General features: G+C 48.2%; 1 protein-coding gene across 5 annotated transcripts in view; it reads left to right on the forward strand.

The window, feature by feature from the left end:
• PLCB1 (phospholipase C beta 1) overlaps positions 1-23834 on the forward strand; it is a 746723-nt gene that overhangs the window by 488589 nt on the left and 234300 nt on the right. For all 5 annotated transcript variants that reach the window (XR_012644898.1, XM_074989347.1, XM_074989348.1 and 2 more), the window contains exons 6-7: positions 7038-7091; positions 9819-9894. Coding sequence is in view for 4 of the 5 variants with exons in the window: in XM_074989347.1 (XP_074845448.1) it covers positions 7038-7091; positions 9819-9894 (130 nt within the window). In the remaining variant the exon portion in view is untranslated. The remainder of the gene's footprint in view (positions 1-7037; positions 7092-9818; positions 9895-23834) is intronic.

Genomic DNA, 23834 nt, shown 5'->3' on the forward strand with positions numbered 1-23834 from the left:
TCTCAGTACTCAGTAGAGAGAAACTTTGAAATCTATTCATGTAGAATGCTTGGCACACGGTGCATTGGTTCTGAGTGGTGTAGGACAAAGTACAAACGGTGTTTATAAAAAGTGGCTGGCACTAGGCAAGTTAAAGAAAAATAGCTTAATAAATCCAAGATTACCAGGTGTCATGAAGGATGATGGATGCACAGACAGAGAGAGTTGCATTTAAATGACAGTGTTGAGAACTTCAAGACTGAGCCTACCAGAGTAATATGATGGTCCCTGGCTAGTGTTACGTTACTGGCTTTATTCTGTTATAAAGAGAACAGTATTCAAAGTTTAAGCAGACCAGTCCCTAGCTAAATTGCAGCTCCTTCAGGTTGCTAGAGCTTGCTCCAGATCATCATGTAATTCTTGTACTGAAATGGTTGCTATTTGTGGGGCTCAGAACTTCATTTTGGGATGTATTAAAAGGGGTGTTGTAAGCAAGACATGAGAAGTAATTTTTCTGCTCTACTGTGTGCTAATGAAGCCTCAAATGGGGTATTTTTATGTGCACTGAAGCATGTGTGAATGTGCACCACCAACAGAAACACAAAACTGAGGTGAGGGCGGTCTGCTGATTGGCTGGACAGTACTTGAATTACTCCTGGGTCGTTGCACAAGTGCCTAGCTTATAGAATCACAGAATCATAGAACAATAAAGCTGGAAGGGGCCTCGAGAGGTCATCGAGTCCAGTCCCCTGCTTTCAGGGAACACAGCGCGGAACACAAGAATTTGGGATTTTCTTTGAGGGATCTTCCCTGCTGTGTTCTGTTGTGGGTCGTGCATGCACAGTATGCACTTAGGGCCAGAGAATCTGAAAGTGTTCTTTGTTGGTGCACACACACACCCTGTCCTTTCATTTGAGGCAGAAAAGGGAGGGTGGGGAGACTCTCTGCAGCTCCAGTTCCTTCTCACTGCAACGTGGTCAGGGTTGGAATCTCCGGTGTTTTCGTCTAATACTCTGAGCTGGAGACAGGTTTATCCATTTTCATTGTAATTTTAATCGTTCTACTTCTTTTCCTAGTAGTTTAGAATAGAGTAGACTTAGGGGATTTCCCAGATACCCCTGCTCCTGCACTGTATTCATGTACTCGACTGTGCTTCGATCTCAGGGCTTCAAAATCTGCATTCCTCTGGCCAGGCTTCCCAGTCAGTGACTCCACCCGTGCTGCCTCTGCTGCCTGAGAATCTCACATCATGGCTGGATGCGTTATTTGTCAAACTTTTCCCAGCCATACTTAAGAAGCTTGAGCACTGTGGGCTTGTCTACAGTTCAAAGTTAAATCAATTTAAGTTACATTGATGACCAATTTTCAAACGTCTGGAAGATAATAAGGTGGTAAGTAGCAGTCAGCATGGATTTGTCAAGAACAAATCATGTCAAACCAACCTGATAACTTTCCTTCCTCCAATAACAAGCCATGTGGATAGGGGAGAAGCATTAGATATAGCAGTAGAAGTGGCATGTCTTGACTTATTAAGGCTTTTGATCCTGTACTGAATGACTTTATAAACAAACTAGAGAATTGCAACCTGGATGGAGCTACTACGGGTGCATAACTGGTTGGAAAACCATTCTTAGAGAATAGCTATCAATGAGTCACAGTCATGCTGGAGTGGCATAACTAGTGGGGTTCCGCAGGGATCAGTTCTAGGTCCTTTCTGTTCAATATCTTTGTCAGTGATTTAGATAATGGCATAGAAAGTACATGTATAAAGTTTGTGGATGATACCAAGCTGGGAGGGGGTTGCCAGTACTTTGGAGGATCAAATTATAATTCAGAATGATCTTGCAAACTGGACAAATGGTCTGAAGTCAGTAGCATGAAATTCAATAAAGACAAATGCCAAGTACTCCACTTAGGAAGGAACAATCAGTTTCACACATGAAAAGTGGGCAGTGACTGCCTAGGATGGAGTACTGCCAAAAGGGATCTTGGGGTCACAGTGGACCAGAAGCTAAATATGAGTCAACAGTGTGACGCTGTTGCAAAAAAAGCAAACATCTTTCTGGGATGTATTAAACAGCATTCTGGAATGTATTAACAGGAATGTTGTAAGCAAGACACAAGAGTAATTCTGCACTTCTCTGCATTGATTAAGCCAGGGAGCGGACTAGATTTTCTCTTTAGGTCCCTTCCAGTGCTTTGACTCAATATGCCACTGTTATTACGTTGGTTGTGCATATCTACACCATGCTCCTTTTGTTGGCAGAGCACCTCTACAGTTGGCTCCCTTGTGTTGGCAGAGAAAGCATTGCATTGTGGGGCAGATACTCCACTGTGCAACTTGCCACCCTCTGACACTGGGGCTGCGTCTACACTACAGCTCTGTTTTGAACATCGAAAGATGCTCTTTCGAAACAGAGTGTCCACACACACCAGCGGGGATCAAAGGTTCGGTCCCTTCCTTCAAAAGGCCCCTTGCATTCGAAAGAGAGCGTCCACACATGCCAGCTCGCTCTTTCAAAAGAGCAGAGGCAGGAAGTACTATGGGCAGGGTCGCATGGCGGACGAACCCTTCTGGGGCCATCTGCTGTTACCTTAAAGGGTCTCCCCCACAGACCTCAGCTTGCACATGCCGACGGCCAGCAACCCTGTCCCCAGGCAGAGCGAAGAGCGAGAGCAAGAGGCATCAGAGGTGGCATCCCGGTCGCCCATGGACCCCGAGCAGCGGCCCCCCATCCATTGCAGCCGTGGCCAGCACCCTGGCCTCAGTCCTAGCCACTGTGCTGCAGTGGCTCTGGGTGGCCACCATGATAGCCACCCTTCTGGAAGCCATCCTCAGGGCTCAACAGCCCCAGCCAGTCCCCCGGGTCATCCGCCGCCTGTGGAGCTTCCCCACAAGCAGTGACTGGTGGGTCCGGCTGGTGCTGGAAGACTGGGGCAACGACCGGTGGCTACAGAACTTCAGGATGACCAAGGGGACATTCCTGGAGCTGTGCCACTGGCTCACCCCAATCCTCCAGCACCAGAACACACACCTGAGGCCAGTGCTCTCCCTGCACAAAAGGGTGGCCATTGCCCTATGGAAGCTGGCCATCCCGGACAGTTACCGATCTGTCGGCCACCAGTTTGAGGTGGGCAAAGCCACTGTCGGGACCTTCCTCATCGAGGTAAGCCATTCCCAGCTCACACCTAGACTGCTTGCGGAGGGTGAGGGGGGCAGCCTGGCCATGGGCACCATCGGGAGAAGGGTGGGCACCCGGTGCCAGGGGCGGGGATGGGGATGGGCACGGGTGGGCACCCCCGAGCCTGGGGACGGGATGGGGACGGGCACGGGCAGGCATCCTGGGGCCAGGGGCGGGGATGGGGACAGGCATGGGTGGGCAAGCCACACCCCACCCCACGCTCACGAGCGCGCCCCCCTGTGCCCTGCAGGTCGTCTGGGCAATCAACAAGGTGCTCCTGAGGCAGGTGGTGCGCATCGGGGACCTGGATGACGCCATCTGGGGATTCCAAGAGCTGGGCTTCCCCAACTGCTTCGGGGCCCTGGATGGCACCCACATCGCCATCTGGGCCCCAGAGCATAACCAGGCTACGTCAGGGCTACGTCAATCGCAAGGGCTACCACTCAGTGGTCCTGCAGGCCCTGATCGATGCCAGTGGCTGGTTCCAGGACATCTACGTGGGCTGGTCCAGCCAACCCCCCGATGCCAAGGTTTTCCGGAACTCAGGGCTGGGACGTCTTATGGCCAAGGGGACCTTCATCCCCCGGCAGTAGATCCCCACTGGGGACATGATGATGCCGCCCTGCATTGTGGCGGACACGGCCTACCCCCTGCAGGCCTGGCTGATGCGGCCATACACTGGGCACACCCAACCGAGCCAGGACCTTTTCAATGAGCAGCTGAACCGCGCCTGGAACACTGTGGAGTGGGCGTTCGGCCACCTCAAGGGGCATTTTAGATTCCTCTACACCAGGCTGGGGGTGGGCCTCCCCACCGTCCTGGTGGTGGTCGGGGCCTGCTGCACCCTCTGTAACCTGGTGGAGGTGAAATGCAAGCCCTATATGCAGAGGTGGGCCACCGAGGCAGGTCACAGGTACGAACAGCCCCCTGCCACCCCGTGCCAACAGGTCCAGCAGGACGGGCTGCATGTAAGGGAGGCCCTGCACCAGGCCTTTGAGCAGGGACCATGGTAACCCCCTTTGCACACACACCCGTCACCCGCACCCTGCACACACACACACACCAGCACTCATGCGCAGGGGATACAGGGTAAACCATAAAAATAAACATTTACCATAACGAAAACCTGTGACCCTCGTTATTCAGGAGGAACTATTTACACGTGTCGGGGGAGGGTGAACAGGGAGAACTATATACAGGTGTGGGGAGAACTATTTATATGGGAGCGGGGAAGGTGAATGAGGGGAACTGTTTACATGGGAGCGGGGAGGGTGGACGGGGGCCAGGTTGGGGAGGCTTCAGCCCTCCAGGGGGCTCGAGGGCTGGGAGCCCCATCGCCCGCCCCTTCCTCCCTGGGTCCGGGGCCCCCACTGGGCTGGGCCAGGGCCAGTGGCACAGGGAGGTAGGGGCGCGGGTCGGGCACGGTGCCCGCACCTGTGCCAGGCTCGACATGGGGGGAGGAGGGAGCCAGGGGCTCGGCCTCCACCTGGCCAGCCCTGGCCAGCAGGCTGTGAGCCAGGTAGATGAGTGGGGAAGGATCAGAGCCTCCAGGTCAGCCTCCTCGGGGGTGGGTGTTGTGGGGGGGGTAGGGGGATGGGGGACTGGTACAGGAGGGGAAATTGCTGGGAGGGAGGGGGGATGCATGGGCGAGGGGTGTGGGAGATGGTGGAGGGGTGACGGGGGTTGGGGTGCAGGAGTGACCCATGATGGAGTGGCAGCAGGGTCCACGTGGCCAACTGCGGCCTGGGTGAGGGCATCCAACTTGGACCCCAGCCGGTCCCATGCCTGCTAGTCCATGGCAAGCCACTCCTGCACAATGCCCGTCTGCTCCCTCTGGGCAGCCGTGTGGGCCGTGTCCCCTGCCTCCTCCTCCCCAGCCTGGTGACACCAATGGAGGGACTGGCGCCGGCCCTGTGCTGGCCCTGTCTGAGGCCTGGGCTGCTCCCCCTCGCCCTCGGTGGTGGGGCTCCCCAGGCCCGTCGCAGGGCTGGTCCAGCTGCTGGAGCTGTGGAGACAAAAGGGGAGAGGAATGGGCCATTAGTCCCGTTGAGGGATCCCCTGAACCTAACCCCCCATCCTGCCCACCCCATCCCAGCGGTCCTGCAGGGATCTCATCTGGGGTTTCCGGTCTGGTTGTGGGAGCGCTGGCTGTCCTCTGGCTCCCTTGGTCCCTCTGCAGCCTGGCAGCCCATGGTACTGTCTGGCCTGCATGGTGCTGGGTGCCACACGTCAGCCCTGTGCAGCCGAGGCGGCAGGGCCATCTGGCCTGCCCGTGCCCTGGGGGTGATGTCCCTGTGGGTAGGCTGCAGCCACCCTGGGCGGGACTGCGCGTCCCCGACCCCGCGTCCACCAGCTTGCATGGTACATACCTGTGGGTCCCTCCAGGAACTCAGGTGAGGCGCAGTCAGAGGGATCGGGCTGGATGGGCCTGAGGGGATGTAGATGACGAGGGCCCCCTCGCTTGAGCCCTCGTCATCGCTGATGTCCTGGATCCTTTGGGGGTGCCTGCAGGTGTCTGGTGGTCCGGGCCGGTCCTCCCCCTTGGTCCCCATCCCTGTCTCCTCCAGCTTGGTTGGGGGGTCGGTGGTGTCAATGTACATGGCTGGGGGTCCCGCCTCCTGGGGCCCAAGGTGGCGGTCCAGTTCTTGATAGTAGGTGCAGCTGGTGGGCCCTGCCCCAACCACCCATCCGTGTCCCGAGCCCAACAGTACGTCTGCCGGAGCTCCTTGACCTTGGACCTCACCTGGTCTGGGTGGGGTGACCCTGGCCGGTGAGGCCCTTGGCCAGGCGCTTGAAAGTGGGCGCATTTTGGCGCTGGGCCCCCGTCTGCTGCAGGACCTCTTCGTCTTCCCACAGGGCAAGAAGGTCCTGCAGCTCGGCCTCTGTTCAGGAGGGGGCCTGACGTTTGGGGGGCTGGCTCCCCTCCTGGGAGGACTCCCCCGGTCCCTGGATGGCCGCTGGGATGGGCAGGGGTCCCGGCTGCTGGCCACGGTGCCGGATGTGCTGCTGCCTCTCTCAGAGCGTCGCGGCTGGGAGTTGTGTGGGCAGCAGCGTGCGCTCCCTGCTGCCTGCACGCTCTCAGCTCCCTGCCTGAGGGCTTCTGGGAGCCTGTGTGCTAAGAGGCGTCCGGATGCTGGAGCCATAGAGGTCCGCTTGTGCTGTGAGTGGCGCTGCCGCCTGCCAGCTGTGAGCGGCCATGGAGGACCCACTCTTTCGAAAGAGCAGGTCGCGGTGTCTACACGTGCTCTTTCGAAATTGTCTTTCCCATTAAATAAAGGGAAGGATTCTTTCGAAGATGGGGTTTACTTTCGAAAGAGTGACATCTACACTGGTTTTCTTCTTTCAAAAGAAGCTCTTTCGAAATAAGAATATGCAAATGAGAATATACCAAGTATGCATTTCGATTTCCCTCATTTGCATACCTCTTTCGAAAGAGGAATGCAAGTGTAGACACACCCCTACTGTGGTGGCTAGCTCTGCCCATTATCCTTGCTCTGCCCATCATCATGGCTACCTCACACTAGCTTGACCTGACCCAGCATGGGTATGTCTCCTTGAGGTAGGAATGACATTTTCCAGCTCCAGTGTGGAGACATCCTCGGGTGCCGCACTTTTCCACATCAGTGTTTTGGGTTTTGTTCTGTTCTCATGCATAGTGCTGGGGGTTTTGTGCATCCCTCATGTGAAGTCACATGCTGTTTCTCATTCATGGTTACTGTTTGTTCATTATGTCCTGAAAGATTTTTTCAAGCAGCACAAAATGAGCAAGTAACATTGGCAGACAAATCGAAACAGGAGGGTTGACCTGTAAAAGTGTTTGAGGAGCTTTTAAAAGGAAAAAAAGACATTCAAATGTTTGTATTTTTTTTCCTACAGTTACACAAAACTTAAGCTGCAAGTCACTCCAGAAGGACGTATTCCTCTGAAGAAGTAAGTTCTTCTTTCCATTGTGATTAAATTGGCTCTTGCAAACTTCTGAGTGTGATTTTAATCTTTGCAACCATACTGGATTCTTTGACCGAAATCTGTTTATCCACACAGCATGCATATGTAGCACATCAAGGGGAACCAGAAAGCAAGTGTGAAAAATCAGGACAGAGTTGGGGTGCTAATAGACATCTATATAAGACACAGCCCTGAACATTGGCATTGTGCCTAGAAGATCAGGACAGCTGGTCACACTAAGCACAGCTGCTTTCTAACTGCTATATCAGCATGCTCCCGTAGCATGCTCCACCATTTTGGGTGGGAGGGCTGAACCAGATCTGTCTTCATGTGCTGTGGGTGAAGTCTATGGAGGTTGCATCTCTGTATCTGAGTGTAGGACTGGGTCTCAGTACTAAGACTATCCAACTGACATGCTAAAAGTGAACAATAGTCCTGTGATTACTCTGAAAAAGGGGTAGGTTTAGAAGTTGAAATACGAAAAGAACAAATTAAAATTTACTTAGAAAAATTAGATGCCTGCAAATCACCAGGGCCTGATGAAATGCATCCTAGAATCCTCAAGGAGCTGATAGAAGAGGTATCTGAGCCTTTAGCAATCATTTTTGGAAAATCATGGGAGACGGGAGAGATTCCAGAAGACTGGAAAAGGGCAAATATAGTACCCATTTATAAAAAGGGGAACAAGAATAACCCGGGAAACTACAGGCCGGTCAGCTTAACTTCTGTGCCAGGAAAGATAATGGAGCAGGTCATTAAAGAAATCATCTGCAAGCAGTTGGAAGGTGGTAAGGTGATAGGGAACAGCCAGCATGGTTTTGTTAAAAACAGATCGTGTCAAACCAATCTAATAGCTTTCTTTGATAGAATAACGAGCCTTGTGGATAAGGGAGAAGCGGTGGATGTGGTATACCTAGACTTCAGTAAAGCATTTGACACGGTCTCACACAATATACTTATCAATAAACTACTCAAATACAACTTAGATGGGGCTACTATAAGGTGGGTGAACAACTGGCTGGATGAACGTACCCAGAGAGTAGTTATTAATGGCTTTCAATCTGGCTGGAAAAGTATAACTAGTGGGGTTCTGCAGGGGTCTGTTTTAGGACCAGTTCTGTTCAATATCTTCATTAACGATTTAGATATAGACATAGAAAGTACACTTATTAAGTTTGCAGATGATACCAAGCTGGGAGGGGTTGCAACTTCTTTGGAGGATAGGGTCATAATTCAAAAGGAACTGGATAAACTGGAGAAATGGGCTGAGGTAAACAGGATGAAGTTTAATAAGGACAAATGCAAAGTGCTCCACTTAGGAAGGAACAATCAGTGTCACACATACAGAATGGGAAAGGACTGCCTAGGAATGAGTACAGCAGAAAGGGATCTGGGGGTTGTAGTGGACCACAAGTTAAATATGAGTCAACAGTGTGATGCTGTTGCAAAAAAAGCAAACATGATTCTAGGATGCGTAAACAGGTGTGTTGTGAACAAAACACGAGAAGTCATTCTCCCGCTCTACCCTGCGCTGGTTAGGCCTCAGCTGGAGTATTGTGTCCAGTTCTGGGCACTGCAGTTCAGGAAGGATGTGGAGAAATTGGAGAGGGTCCAGAGGAGAGCAACAAGAATGTTCAAAGGTCTAGAGAACATGACCTGTGAAGGAAGGCTGAGAGAATTGGGCTTGTTTAGTTTGGAAAAGAGAAGATTGAGGGGGGACATGATAACAGTTTTCAGGTATCTAAAAGAGTGTCATAAGGCAGAGGGAGGGAACTTGTTCTTCCTTGCCTCTGAGGATAGAACAAGAGGCAATGGACTGAAATTGCAGCAGGGGAGGTTCGGGTTGGACATTAGGAAAAAGTTCCTAACTGTCAGGGTGATCAAACACTGGAATGAATTGCCAAGGGAGGTGGTAGAATCTCCATCACTGGAGATATTTAAGAAGAGGTTAGATAGATGGCTTTCAGGGATGGTCTAGAAAGTGCTTGGTCCTGCCGTGGGGGCAGGGGGCTGGACTCGATGGCCTCTCGAGGTCCCTTCCAGTCCTACTATTCTATGATTCTATGATACGGACTTTAGTTCAAGTCCCTTGTTGGCTCTAGATTGCTTGTGTGATTTTGAGCAAATCACCTAGACTGCCTTTGCCTTCAGTTTCCGACGTGTAAAATGGGGATGATATCACTACCCTACCTGAAATGCAACAGGGATGGGGAGCCATATGACTGTGTTAGAAACCTATTGTGATAATGGCTCTTCTAGTGGGAGTGCTGGAAAATAAGCTGACATCACCCAAGTAGTTTGATGTGTGCCACTGAGCATGCAACAAATGTTAATAAGTGTTGATAACTCCCCTTCTGGGAGACACTTGAACCAGTGACCTTGAGATGAAAGGAGCTAGCCTTCTCCCCTTTTAAGGCGCTTTCTTTCCCTTCTCTTTCTGTAACTACTTTCCCCTTCGACTCCTTTCCCTCCCACACATCTCCCAGTATTCTGTGTTTGTCTCACTGGGATATTTTAATTTCCTTCCCTTTTTTGTTAATTTCTTTTGTTTGTTTCCAAGCTAGCTCTGAAACAGAGGTTGAACACACACATCTCCCAAAAGGGTCATTTTGCTGTGCAATCCATTAGCCGTGCTCAGCACGTACCCATGCAATACGGGGCAGGGTGACGTATCTTTGAACAAATCCCTTCTTGTTTATTTCCATTTTGCAGCATATACCGCCTGTTTTCAGCTGACAGAAAACGAGTAGAGACTGCATTAGAAGCTTGCAAACTTCCATCTGCCAGGGTAGGTATTTGATTATCTTCTTGGCCAGCTCAGAACAATGGCAGTTTGCAGCAGAGTCCAACGTGTTTCCTCAGGAGCTGATCGTGTCCCTTGTGAACAGGCCCTCAGCCAGCAGTTCTTCATCTCCTCTGGAGAAGGTACCCCGGGATTCCACAGATGGCTCTCTGCAAGTCTGAGGGCACGTCTACACTAGACCTGAAAGTCGATCCTAGATAGGCAATTCCAGCTACACCAATTGTGTAACTGGAATCTATGTATTTACGATCAACTTATCCAGCTGTCCTCACTGAAGGAAGTTGCTGGGAGAAACTGTCCCATTGACCTCCCTTACTGCTCGCAATAATGAGTATGGGGGTTGACTGTTGAACCCTGATAGTTTGATTTTACACATCCCCACTAGATGCGCAAAATCAAACTGTGGATGAGTGACCCTGATTGAGTTGATCTCCCAGTAGCGTGGATGCACCCTGAATATCTTTGCTGAGTAGTTGGGAAGGGAAGCGGGGACAGTGGTAAGTGAGCTGTAGGAAAAGGTGTAGGCTTCCCCTTGAAGACACCATAAGAACACAGTACAGTCACTGATTCAGTTACAGATCTTTAGGGATTGTCTTCACTGCAGAGTTATTTTAAGGTAAAATTGGAATATGACACAAAAAATGACTCCTATTCCCACTCAAAAGTCTCTAGCTTAAGTGGTGCCCTACACTCAAGCTACTGAGCCTGTCTGGGGACACGGGTAAAAATTGAGTACAACTAGAGCTTGTTGAGAATTTTCTAGCAAACTGTTGTTGTGTTAGAAAACTATTTGTTGAAGGCAAAACCATTCACAAGAAAGGGCTGGTGTGGACAGATCTCCCAATTTAAAGAAAAAGAAAAGGAAAAAATGATCAAACAAAATGCAATGTGTCGGTTTTTTAAAATTATTCAAAATTGTAATTAATGAACACTAAATTTTATTTTGTTAAAACAGTCAAAACCTCAATGAAACCTTCTGAAATCATCAAAGCATTTCAGCTGTCCCACCCCAAAATATTTTTGAGATGATCAGTTGGCAGAGGGCTCTGAGACTGACTCTTTCATCCCATTTTGGAAGAAAAGTTTCCCACCCTGTTGTAAACGCATAGTGTGTGCTGCTAATCCGAACACTTCCTGCGTCTGAAGTGGTGTTTGCTGTGTGATTTGCTCTCACTTGAGCTAGACTAACTGAAGGGGAGTTAAGTGTCAATAACTCCAGGTTGCTCCACAATGGAGGGAGGCCTGTAGTCTCTTCACTGTGCAGGAGACCCCACTTGAACAAAGGGATCTCGGAACAGCTGCTGTCTAAGTAGTTCTTAGCATAGCTCCAAAGGAGACAGAACTGCTGCAGAACTCCCTGGCTTCTTGTGAACATAGAGACTGTGTTTGGGGCTCGGGTCTGCAGCAGGCCTGCTGGCAGGGCAGGGCAAGTGGGGCAGTTGCACCAGGGCCCGGAGTTCCAAATAAGCTCAGAGCTCCCAGGTGCCATGCTCTTGCTGTGGTGGTCAGAGCCCCGGGCCCTTTTGAATTACCGCCAGAGCACGAGCACACCACTCCTTGCAACTCTGAGAGCTGGGGGTGAGAGGGGTTCTCAACACTGCAGTCCAGGTGGTGCTGAGGGCTGACTGATAGAAGCCCAGCCCCTTCCGGGGGCACGGAACTGCCCTTCCCATCTTGCCCTGGGGCCTGTGGTGGCTATTGGTCCCACAGCAACCAGGCAAAATTCCATGAGCAATGCTTCAACAATCTTGTCTCCCACTGGTTCAATCAAACCCTCCCACATTTCAGAATTAGAGGGGATCTAAAAACTTGGAAAGAGGCTTTGGAAGCTTTTTATGATCAATTTATAAAGCATATGTAAAGATTATAGAAATCTAAACTAATTGTGAAAATAATGCACCATACATTTTACCAGGAACAACAGGTATGTGATTGATTTTCTACCTTTTCATTTTTTCCTTAAAAAACAAAATACGTGAGATGTTGGTTCCAGGATTGCTTTTCATTTAATTGGCAGCACAGTTAGCACTGAAGATGAGATATTCAAGAATCAGTGAGGCATGCTTTTTAACTCATTTGATTTTATGTATTTGTTTACTGACTGGTAATTAGGATAAAAATGAGTTCTTACCACTCACTGAAAGAAACATAAACATTGTTAGAGTACTTGAAGGAAACCACAAACCCTTTCTGTTAATTAAGTCAATATCAATTTTATCTAGAGATTGTTGTATATATGTTGCCAGGATACAAGATATTCCTGTTTAAAAAAAAAAGTGGCGGGGGGGACAGAATGACAAAAAAAATGATGTGTTACATTCAATAAAGAAAACTCAGTTGTTTACCTGGAATAAAATATTTTAAAGAAACACTTTAATAACCATAACAAATCCTCCAGAAAAGAGTGAATCTCACAAAATTAATGGAGAAATGTACTGTTTTGACTTCTGCTTTTTCACCTGTGTTCCTGTTTATCTGAACAAGTAGAATACTGGGCTCTCAACTTCTATCTTTTTTATATTTTAACCCATCTTGCATCCCATAAACATAACGATTAGACTACTTCAGCATGAAGTTTAAACTAGTACTGTAAAAGGTACTGTTTCAGAAGGAGTATGTGAACAGCACGGGATCCTCTTTGGAAAACTGGAATTTGTTGATTTAGTCTTTTTTTTTTTACAAAGGTGAGTGAGCCACCCAGCATATTGGGTGTGCATGTTTTTGTATGATATTTTCTAAAACTCCAAAGGAAGATGTCTTTCCATGCTGCAGGGAAAGGACATTTAAGTTAGACATTAAGGAAGTGTAGGACTTATGGCCTGAGATTTTCCAGAGCGCAAGTGTGATTTCTTGCTGCACTTCTAAGCGACAGTAGAAGCTCCTAAAACACAACCAAAAGCAAACATCCTTGTAGAAAAAGAGTTGAGGTAGGTTTAAGCCATTTTTCCACCCTCCTGATTCTAGGTTGCTAATTTGGCCCCTGGTGTGTAACTTAAGCTCTAGCTACACTAGAGAGGCACAATGTACCAGAGCAAGTTCTCTGGTATAGTCATTTTAAGCCTGTGGGTGAGAGCTGTCCTGTCAACTTAACTACTCCAGCCCCTGTGAGTGATGGCAGCTATGTTGGTAGGAAGATTTCTTCACGCCGGCAATGATGTCAGTAATGTCTGTCGCTTAGGGAGGTGGCTTAGTCACAGAAGTTATGCTGACCTAAGATGTAATGTCATCCTAGCCTCAGTCTGAGGCAACAGCCTATGTCATAGTCATTTGAATTGTCTACAGGTGACATCATTTGCACAGAACCCCGTAGCTGAATCTGCTACAGGCCCAGCCTCTGCTTCTCACATGCCCCAATGCAGTGGCTTGTGGAAGGGATATCACAAGATAAATGTGTAGCTATCTGAGTTAGTTTCTGTGCTCTCGGAATTCTTCAGCAGCTGGAACAGAGATCTTACAGGCCTTTTATGCTGGCATGGAGGAAGAATAACATGGAGTAACTCTCCCTCAAAGCCCAAAAGTACGCTCTTAATTTCATCTGTGTCACCTAAATAAGAGCTTGATCCTGCAAGATGCTGCACACCCTAACTCCACCCCTGCAAATCACTTAAGCAGGTACTTAGCTTGAAGTATATGTGTAGTCCTATTGAAGTCAATGAAATGTGCTTAAAGTAAATCACCTAAATAAATGCTTTTCTTGTTCTGGGTCAGAGCCTTCATCATCTTGTAGGACTGAGTCCCTATTGAGGTGCCTGTAGAGGTGAGATTGTGGCCTGATTATCCAAATTATTGAGCAAGCAGCAGCAAATATTGAAGTCCGGGAGTGAAATGTTCAGAACTGCCTGCAAGTCCAACTGCAAGTTGGGCATCCAACTCCCTTGGGCATTTTTGAAAATCTCCACCAGATATGATGACATCCGTGGGAGCTGACAAGTGTGCCGTGCTTTGGCAAACCAGGCATGCTTCAAATACTGAGTCAAAAGCTTTACTTTAAGGGCTTGTTTTCTGAAAATCTTGGCCAGGGAAATTGTTTTTTCTGCTCCATTGAAACTCATGAAAACCAGACATTGAATGTAAATATTCACTCAAAAAATAAACTAGCTATTGGATCCTGTCTGCTGAAAACTGTCATGCAGTTAAATTATTACGAGAATGATACAGATGCAGCAAAAGCAAGTGGGATTCCAGACAACTCATTAATTATCAGTGCCTGAAATTAATAGCAGCCCTTAATCACAAAATAATATTATATGCCAACTATACAGCAAATTTAGAAACAAGGATTTTTTTTTTCTGCAGTGCAGAAAGTAGGACAGTTGTTCAGGGCAAACAAAAAGAGGATAGGACAAAAGGGCTGTGTGTGGCTCTCCGGACAGCTGGGTGAAAGGGACAAAACATTTTAAATGTTTTTGCCAGTGAGGATTTTGCTGTCCAAATTCCGGGAGTGTCTAAACCGGTCCTTTGTGTTGTAGAAGCTGTTTGGGCCAATCTTTTACCTCCTCTCTTTATCTCTGTGTCTTGTGCAATATTTGAGCCACATTGTTGTTGGTAAATAAATAATTCATAAATTTTGTACTTTATTTCCACCCAGAGGCCTGCAGAGGTGGCTTTTGGTATGGTGCTGGCCATACATGGTTGGAAAGTCAAATGCATCTCTGAATTTGAGGCATGCAAAAGGGGACAGAAGTGTAGACCTCTGGTCATCAGGAAAGTGTTGCAAAGTGCTGAGTGCTCTCCCTCTCCTATGAAAGCCGGTAGGAATGGAAATCTGTGGGAGTCTCAAGACAGTTACCACAGCACCATAGTCAAAATTGCCCCTATGAGAAATACTTCATCATTTAGAGAAGCAATGGCCAATTTTAACTATTCATTCTCTAATGAGTTTTCAGCTGCAATGCAAATTGAGATGTGCAATTAATTGAAATGTAGAAATGTTCTACTAATGGAGCATTGGACTCCTTTAAGAAGACAAATTCATCAGTGTGTACTAACCCACCTTTGAGTGGGTACCACTAAGATTCATCAAAGTTCACTGAATTTACAACAGTGTGAAATGAGTCGACTGTTTTGCTTTTTCCCAGCTGATCATATTTAAGGACTCAAAAACATTCTAAAATTTTTAAGAGAAGGTTTTATTCTTAGATATTATCAAATTGTTGGGAGTCACCAGTCAGATGTATTACTAAGGCAGTCTTGCTTGGTTCTGTTTTTTATGAAAATACAGCAGTAAAACCTGGAAGAAATGCTTATTGTCAGCTGTGGTACAATTCTTTTTAGATGCTCTGCTTATCACTGGTAGGGTGCTTTTTCTGGCTGGTTCTCTGTAAGAACCATAATTAAGTGTAGCAACTGCCTACAGATTATGCCCACACAAGAATTCAAAACATATTACAGTATGCCAGAACAAAGAGTGAAAAGAACTTTCAGCTATTCTGTTCAATAGAACTTTATTTTACAATAATTGTCTTAATTTGTTGTGTTGTGACCGTAAGTATTTTGTGTTAAAAAGGGGTGTCAGTACATCTGAAGTCTGAATGAATTCAATAGAAGCATTTTCTCTTCTTGATATGAAAACTCAAATGTACAGCAACAAAGAAAACAATTCCCTTTCCACTTGTCACTCACACTGAAAGCAAACCAATGAGAAAGTCCAAGATGGTTATTCATAAAAATATTTTGCAACCATCAGTGAAAAATAACTGATTTTTTTAATCCAGAAAGAAAAGATAACTAAAAATATGCTTGAGAAAGTTTTACACTCTGTAAGCATGCATCACATACCGTCAGCAATTCCACTTTCGGGTATAAACTAAATAGGTTCAGTTTGGGTCGGTTCATGAAAGGGAGGCAGAACTCTGGGTGATGTGGGAGGCAGTGTTGGATGATTACTAGAATCCCTTCCCGGTGATTCAGGCTGCATCTACACTATGAGATAAAATCAAATTTATTTATATCGATTTTCTAATTCTGGAATTTATCATTTTGATTTTGACCATCCTCACTTCCACTGTGCTTCCCACAAAGTCGAGTCATTGCTGCCACACACAAATTGGCTAACACGGACTGTTGCAGTAGTGCATCGTGGGAAGCTATCCCACATTCCCTCATCCCCGTAGCACTCTGGGTATGCTCACTGCTCTTGATGTCATCTTCCCCCTTTGCATTTTCCTCATTCTCCTTCCGATCCCTGAAAATATGTCGATCCCTGGAAATAATACAGAGACCCTCAAAATCAGAAGAAAGAATTTTTGGTTTCCCCCCACTTTACATTGCCAGCACAGGTGCAGTGACTGTATTCTCAACTGTCCATCCACTTGTCCAAATTCCCATCATTGCCTGCATGTGATTGCTGAAATGAATGCAGGGGCCCGGACTGTTTTTTAAAGGGAGAAGGAAGAGAACAGGAAACTGCAGGAAAAAAGAATTTTTGGTTTCCCCCTTCACTATATTGGTGCTGGAGGGAGTCCTTGGCTTTCCTGTGCATTATAAGGCTTCCATGCAATGACTGTGTTCTCAACTGGCCACCCATTGAGTAGCCTACCTTCCCTCATTGCATGCACGTGACCCCTGAAAATAATGCAGGGTCCCGGACTTTTTTAAAGTGAGAAGAAAGGATAGAAAAGTGCAGGAAAAAAGAATTTTTGTCCGTCCCCCCACCCAGTGTCATCAAGCCCTAGTATAGGTCAAGGGGAGGGGAGGTTCAGTGGGGGCCAGATGAAGTGGTCCTTGCCTGGTGGCAGCAAGCCCCTAAGGCACCAGGGGAGACTTTTCCCCAGTGGCAGCAAGGTCCGATATGGGTGAAGAGGGGGCGTCTGTAGTTGAGGGGACCAGTTGAGGTGGCCCTTCCCCATGGTGGCAGCAAAGCCCCGAGTATCTTAATCACCAGGGGAGACTTCCCCACAGGAGCAGCAAAGCCCAGGATATCTTTCCTGCCCTTGGAGCCCTAAACGTGCCACTGACTGCATGGCCAGCACCAAGCAGCAGGCACATCTTTTTATTGGTTTGTATTGGGGTCTACCCACCACGCAAGAACATTGTGGTTGACGCAGCCCTCGATGCCGTCGAGCTCCTACCAGTAATGGACGAACTGGTCAAGAGCCGACTGTGGATGAACTGAAGAGAGCCATCGACAGCATTGCAGCAGGAAAGGCCCCTGGTCAGGATGGTATACCACCAGAGGTAATCAAGTGTGCCACGGACACACTCCTGGAACCCCTACATGAGCTACTGTGCCTGTGCTGGAAAGAGGATGAGGTTCCACAGTTTATGCGCGATGCTAACATTGTAACGTTGTATAAGAACAAAGGAGACACAAGCGACTGCAACAACTACTATGGAATCTCCCTCCTAACCGTCGCTGGTAAACTGTTCGCTCGCGTCATCCTTGGCAGACTCCAGAAGATTGCTGAGAGGGTGTACCCCGAATCGCAGTGCGGATGCCGCGCAGAGAGGTCTACCATTGACATGGTCTTCTCTCTAAGGCAGCTGCAGGAGAAGTGCAGGGAGCAAAGGAAGCCACTCTACATAGCCTTCATCGACCTGACCAAGGCCTTTGACTTGGTCAGCAGGGATGGTCTGTTCAAACTGCTCCACAAGATAGGCTGTCCTCCACGGCTACTCAAGATGATCCAGTTGTTCCATGAAGGCGTGAGACGAACCATCCAATATGATGGCGCATTATCGGATGCTTTCAGAATCAGGAGCCGCGTCAAACAAGGATGCGTGCTTGCTCCAACATTGTTCGGGATCTTCTTCGCACTCCTCCTGAAGCATGCCTTTGCATCTTCAACAGAGGGCATCTTGCTGCACACAAGATCTGATGGGAAACTGTTTAACATTGCAAGGCTAAAAGCTAAGTCTAAGATGCGGGAAGTCCTCATCAGAGACATGCTGTTCGCAGACAATGCTGCTGTAGTGTCTCACACAGAAGACCAGCTTCACAAACTGCTGGATCAGTTCTCCAAAGCATGCAAGGAGTTTGGGCTTACCATCAGCCTAAAGAAGACAAACGTACTTGGTCAGGATGTTGCTGAATCCCCATCAATCAGCACTGACAAGTATACTTTAGAGGTCGTTCATGAGTTCGTTTACCTCGGGTCCACCATCACTGACACCCTGTCCTTGGACACTGAGCTAAATAGGAGGATCGGAAAAGCGGCCACAACTCTGTCCAGACTCAGCAAGAGAGTGTGGCATAACAACAAGCTGTACACTCACACCAAAATGCAAGTCTACAGAGCCTGCATCCTCAGCACCCTCCTTTATGGCAGCGAGACTTAGACCCTATATGCCCACCAGGAAAAGAGGCTGAACATCTTCCACTTGTGCTGCCTCAGGCGCATCCTTGGAATATCATGGAAGGACAGAGTGACCAACACCGCCGTCCTCGAGAAAGCTGGAATCCCAACCATGCACACCCTCCTCAGACAGCGTTGGCTCCACTGGCTTGGCCACGTCCACAGGATGAATGATGGAAGGATTCCAAAAGACATCCTGTGTGGTGAGCTAGCCTCTGGCAAAAGACTTCCTGGATGCCCCCAGCTGCGCTACAAAGATGTCTGCAAGAGGGACCTCAGAGAGGTAGACATCGAGCTGGACAACTGGGAAGAACTAGCAGATGACCGCAGCAGATGGAGGCAGGGGTTATACAAGGGCCTTCAGAAGGGCGAGATGAAGATCAGACAGCTAGCAGAGGAGAAGCGAGCGCACAGAAAGCACAATATGGACTTACCAGACACCCACCACATCTGCAAGAGATGCAGCAAGGACTGTCACTCTCGTGTGGGCCTTCATAGTCACAGTAGACGCTGTAAATGAAGTCCTCAATTGAAGCTATAAAGGGAGCGATCCACAGTCTATGCAGACTGAAGGATGCCTACTACTACTACTAATACTACTACCTGATGTGGCTGAGCGTGGGAAAGACCCAAACTGTGTGGCACCTGTGGAGGGAGAGAAGAGGGTTCACACACAAATGTCAACTTCTGAGAAGTTTCTCGGTGTGTTATGCAACCACGATGCCCAGCACAGCCTTGTTGACACGTGGTACGGCGGGAAAAATAGCAATTGTACAGACAGAGCCACGTACTCCCTGCAGGTGCTATCTGAATGGGTAGATACACTCACAGCACTAACAGCATAGAAAGAAAAAAGCCATTTCTCAGGCTGTCATACTAACATGAGCCCACAGCTAAAGGCTCACGGCTCCCACTTGGAAATTCACACCCTTCCTGTTACTGGAGAGCAGTGGCCAGAGTGGACCACTGAGAGGGGCATTATGGGTTATACATGGGACACCTCTGGAGGCTAATAAATTCACTTTTAAGATGCGGTGCTTCCACACTGGCCTTTAATCGAACTTCTGAATTTGAGCTTGATGCTACACCCGTCAGGTAACTGCAGTTTCGTAATCTCAAGATGAGTGCACCCAAAATCAAGCTAATGGTCTTTACAGTGAAGACAGTCACGTGGTAAAATGGAGCTAACTGCCTTAAATTCACATTTATTTTGTAGTATAGACACAGCCTCAAAAGTGCACCAATGCCCCATCACAGTGCACGGGATGTGAATGCTTCTTAACATGCTGCTGAATTTGGGAGTGAAAATATTGTCTTTGCACTTGTGTCCCCACAGTGAACTGGGGATTTATGCACATTGACAGGGTTTCACCCAGAGACTTTGTCTCACATCTTTCTCCCAATTGCACGACAGCTTCTGAACGGTAGTTGGGAACTCCTATGGCAGGGTGGGGCTGGAGTTTTTTGTGCTCTACCTATCTCAGGTTCCTAAGGGACTATTGGGCTGTTCCAGCTAGTATAACTTCAAGCAGCTGTGTGGCTGCTCTAGATTATGTTGGGTTGGAAGGAGGTGTGGGAGTGCTGTCGCCAGTGGTCATCTCTGATCTAAGGGGAGATAGCACGTTCTCTTTTAGCAACATTTTCCCTCACACCTCCAGCCCAGCAATGGGTTTAATTGTTTTAGTAGATTTTTTTAGTAGATTTTTACCCTACACCTATTCTATTTCACTTTCCATCTGCCTTGATTCTAACCGGGTATGACTAAGGGCTCTGAGGGCCTAGGCTAAAAGGAAGATTGACACTGCTGTGGTCAATCTTCATGTATTTGATTTAGCATACTTAGTAGGAACATGCTAAATCGAACCCTCAGTGCACTCCCATCAATAATGGTACTCCTCACTGTTCCAGAGCTTCTCCCAGGCTATGTCTACATGGCAGAGCTACTTTGTGATAACTCGGTATCCCAAAATAACAACTCCGCATCTTAGAAACAAGTCTGTTATTTTGAAATACTTTTCGAAATAATGGATGCGCCATTTTGGCATCCTCGTACTCCTTGTTGCAGGAGAAGTAAGAGCTGGTTTGAAATAGGGCATTATTTTGATATTTGGCGGTGTTGAGACATGGCTGAATGCCGAAATAGCCCATTAAGAAATAAACTCAAAATAAGATATGCAATTTTCATAGTACAAATTGTGTATCTTATTTTGCATTTTGGGTGCTGTGTAGGCATAGGCCCATTGACCTCCTGCAGTGGGGACGCACTCCATTCTAGTGTAGGCCAGCCCTGATTGTCCAACACCATATTCTGGTTGGTAACGCATGCTGATCAAAATGCTACATGCCTGTGCACCAAATCCTAATCCAAATCCAGAGGAGGGGACTTCATCTCTGAGAAGATGACAGTTCCTAACTGTCAGGGCGGTCAAACAGTGGAATAAATTGCCAAGGGAGGTTGTGGAATCTCCATCGCTGGAGATATTTAAGAACAGGTTAGATAGATGTCTATCAGGGATGGTTTAGATAGTACTTGGCCCTGCCAATGGGTCAGGGGGCTGGACTCGATGGCCTCTCAAGGTCCCTTCCAGTCCTAATGTTCTATGATTCTAAGAGTGAAGTGGATAAAGGGAGAATGATGAAGGAGAAATACAGCAGAAGAAATTCAACCCACTGGTCAGTATGTCCCTGCCCCCCTCTGTGCCTAGTCCGCAGAGCATGTGGGTCTGGTGCTAAGTACACTCATCTGTTGTTAAATGAGTACATGACTTGTGAGTACTCACTTAACCGAGGGACACATATACTTACCTTATTTCACTATACCAGTGAACTCCCTCTGCTAATACAAGACTAACGCCCTCCACAGGCTCTAACCTGCCGTACTCTGACCCCCCCGCCTGCCAGCCCTGCAGCCCTAACCTGCAGCAGCCTGACCCCCCGACCGGCCCCGCAGCCCTAACCTGCAGCAGCTTGACCCCCACCGCTGGCTCCACAGCCTCAACCCACGGCAGCTTTAACCCCCTGTGCCAGCCCCGCGGCAGCCTTAACCGCACCACTGGCCCCTGAGCCCCAACCTGTGGCAGCCTTAACACCCCCCGCTGGCCCCACAGACTGGCCCCGCTGCAGCCTGGCCCCCACACCCCACTGGCCTGGTAGACCTAACCTACCGGAGCCTGGCCCCCCCACCCCCTGCCAGCCCGCATACCCAACCTGCAGCAGCCTGAACCCCCCCGACCCATCCAACAGACCCAACCCACCACCCGGTTTTAACCCTCCCTCTCACTCATGGCCCCAAACTGCCCCCAGCCTTTAACCCTCCCCCACCCCCAAACCCAAGGTTCACTTACCTTTCAAAAGCAGCACCACCTGCTGCCACTCCTTTTCCGAGTTAGAAGCGCTAGGAACCCATCAGAGACTTTTACCTGCATTTTAATGAGAACTTAGTGTCCCTCTTACGAGTTTTCACCTACAACGAGAAAGTTGGGAACCAGTTATGCTCATAGAGCAAGGGATAGGTGTAATGGCCTCCATTTTGGCTGAGAGCAAGGATTGAACTAGAAAGCTCCATAGCTAAATATAAGAATCTCTGCAGCTTGTAGTAAAGCTGAAGGTAATGGGTATCTGTAGCAGACTTGCGTTCTCTATTTGTTGGGATCTGACACAGGCATGTCACATACCCTGAGTGGTAATTTACTCATGTCCTCTGCTCTTTAGGGCATCTGAGGCCTGCGACAGCTCAAGTCCCCAAGTGGGGCGGGGGCATCACACAGATGTTGTGGGAGTGAAGTGTTGAAAAGTAGAGGCCCTGTGAAGGAGATACAGAAAGCTGCCCAGTCCCTCAAAGATCCAAACTGGCCCTTTCAGTAGCAGCTGTTGGCCCTGCAGCCATATTTAGCTCCATTGCAGTTATAACAACTCTAATGAGGACTGTTTAATACATGGGTTTACAATAGAAAATGCATCAAAGGTGGCTGTGGGGGCCACAAACAGCAGATGAAAAAGTGTCTGGAAAGCAGGAAGGAAGAGTCCAGGAAGCTTAAAGAAGCAAAAATTAAAAAACACTGGGGAAAAATGAATAGCTTGTTAAACAAAATTGAGAAGCTCTGTGCATGTCTGAGAGACAGATGTGTTCCAGCTCCCTCAGCCACTACAAGTGCATATAAAAGCAAATGTTACTTTTATGTGGTTGTTAATTGGCTTATTTTGAGGTGCTTTTGCTGCTTGTGCTGCGTGGCTCGGCCTGGAGGATTACATGGTCTGAGGCAGACAGGCAGAAAAGCGCAACAAGTATGTGTTGAGGAGAGATGCATCTTGTACTGAGCACTCACTGTGCCCCAGGCCTTGGGGCTTTGAGCCTGGGGCTTTTACTGATATCACTGAGGGGACAGGCAACTGGGTGGTGGAAAGACCACCCAAAAGAGCATTGCCGTGGTGCAACTTGCAGGCAGTCACCTCCTTTTGTCACAGAACCCTTAGCCAGCCAAACCTAAGAGGGTAGGGAGCAGGTGTGGTCAGGCTAGTTGAGGAATATGCTACCTCCACACATCTCATAAGCAGCCTGCAATGGTGGGGCACTCTGTGTACCCTCTCCAAGCACAAACATCAAGGGTTGGTGCTGATACAAACACCAACAGGTGACTTGTCCTTTAGGCTAAATGGATCCCACTAGAGCAGAGGAGGGGAGGAAAATGATGCCCATGGCATGTTTTTGCAGAAGAATATTGAAAAGTTCCCTTCTCTCTAACAAAGGCCTGAATAGATGCTTCCGGTTCCCTTGGCAACTGTGGTAAACAGCGGAATAAATAATAGCAAAGATTTCCTCTGTTAGCAACTTGCATGTGGCACGGAGGCTCGGCAGCATTTACAGGGAAGTGGCTTGGTGTCCATTCCCAAAACGTTTTCTTCTCACTTACTGGAATCATGCACTGGGTTGGCAGGTGCAGAAAAGTCTTACCAGATGGGGTGGTCCTTCCACAGGAAAGCCCCCCGTGTCTTCCATGTGGATTGTTCACAGGAAGGGGATTCAGGATCTAGTCCTCAGTATATTCCACATTTTTTTGCATTTTTAATTTTGTTCTGGCTCCTTAGGAGGGTTTCCTCTACACAATGTTTATTTTGTGTGTCCTTTTCCTTTCTCAGAAGAATTCAGTGGACTAATGTAAAGGCCAAAGGTATGAAGCTACTGGCCAGCGCTAGGACTTCCACCATCAATTCAGCTTCCTGCCTACTTTCTTCCTACCCCAATGGGTGTGTGAAGGGAGCAGCCCCTGCTTTTCACTGAGCTCAGGGACTGTGGTTGGATGGGCTGTTACACAAGTGTCAAACAGAAACAAAGCTCTTGCATCCAGCTGCATCTTGGCATGTGTGCCAGGGGTGTCTGACCCTTGTTCTAGAATAATGTATATAACCCTGTACCATATCGTAATTTGGCCTGGTATTGTGGTGTGGTGGGTTTTTTAGATCATCCCATTATATTCTGTTGAGCTTTGGGATGATTAAAAAACCCACCGCACCACACAATCAGGCTAAATTACCATATGGGAATGAGGTTATATACATTACTCTAGAACAGGGGTCAGAACCCCCTGGCACACATGCTGATTTTCATCAGCACACAAAGTGGGAGCTCAGCCC

This window comes from Carettochelys insculpta, chromosome 3 (assembly GCF_033958435.1).
Source record: "Carettochelys insculpta isolate YL-2023 chromosome 3, ASM3395843v1, whole genome shotgun sequence".
In the NCBI taxonomy this organism is placed as follows: Eukaryota; Metazoa; Chordata; order Testudines; family Carettochelyidae; genus Carettochelys; species Carettochelys insculpta.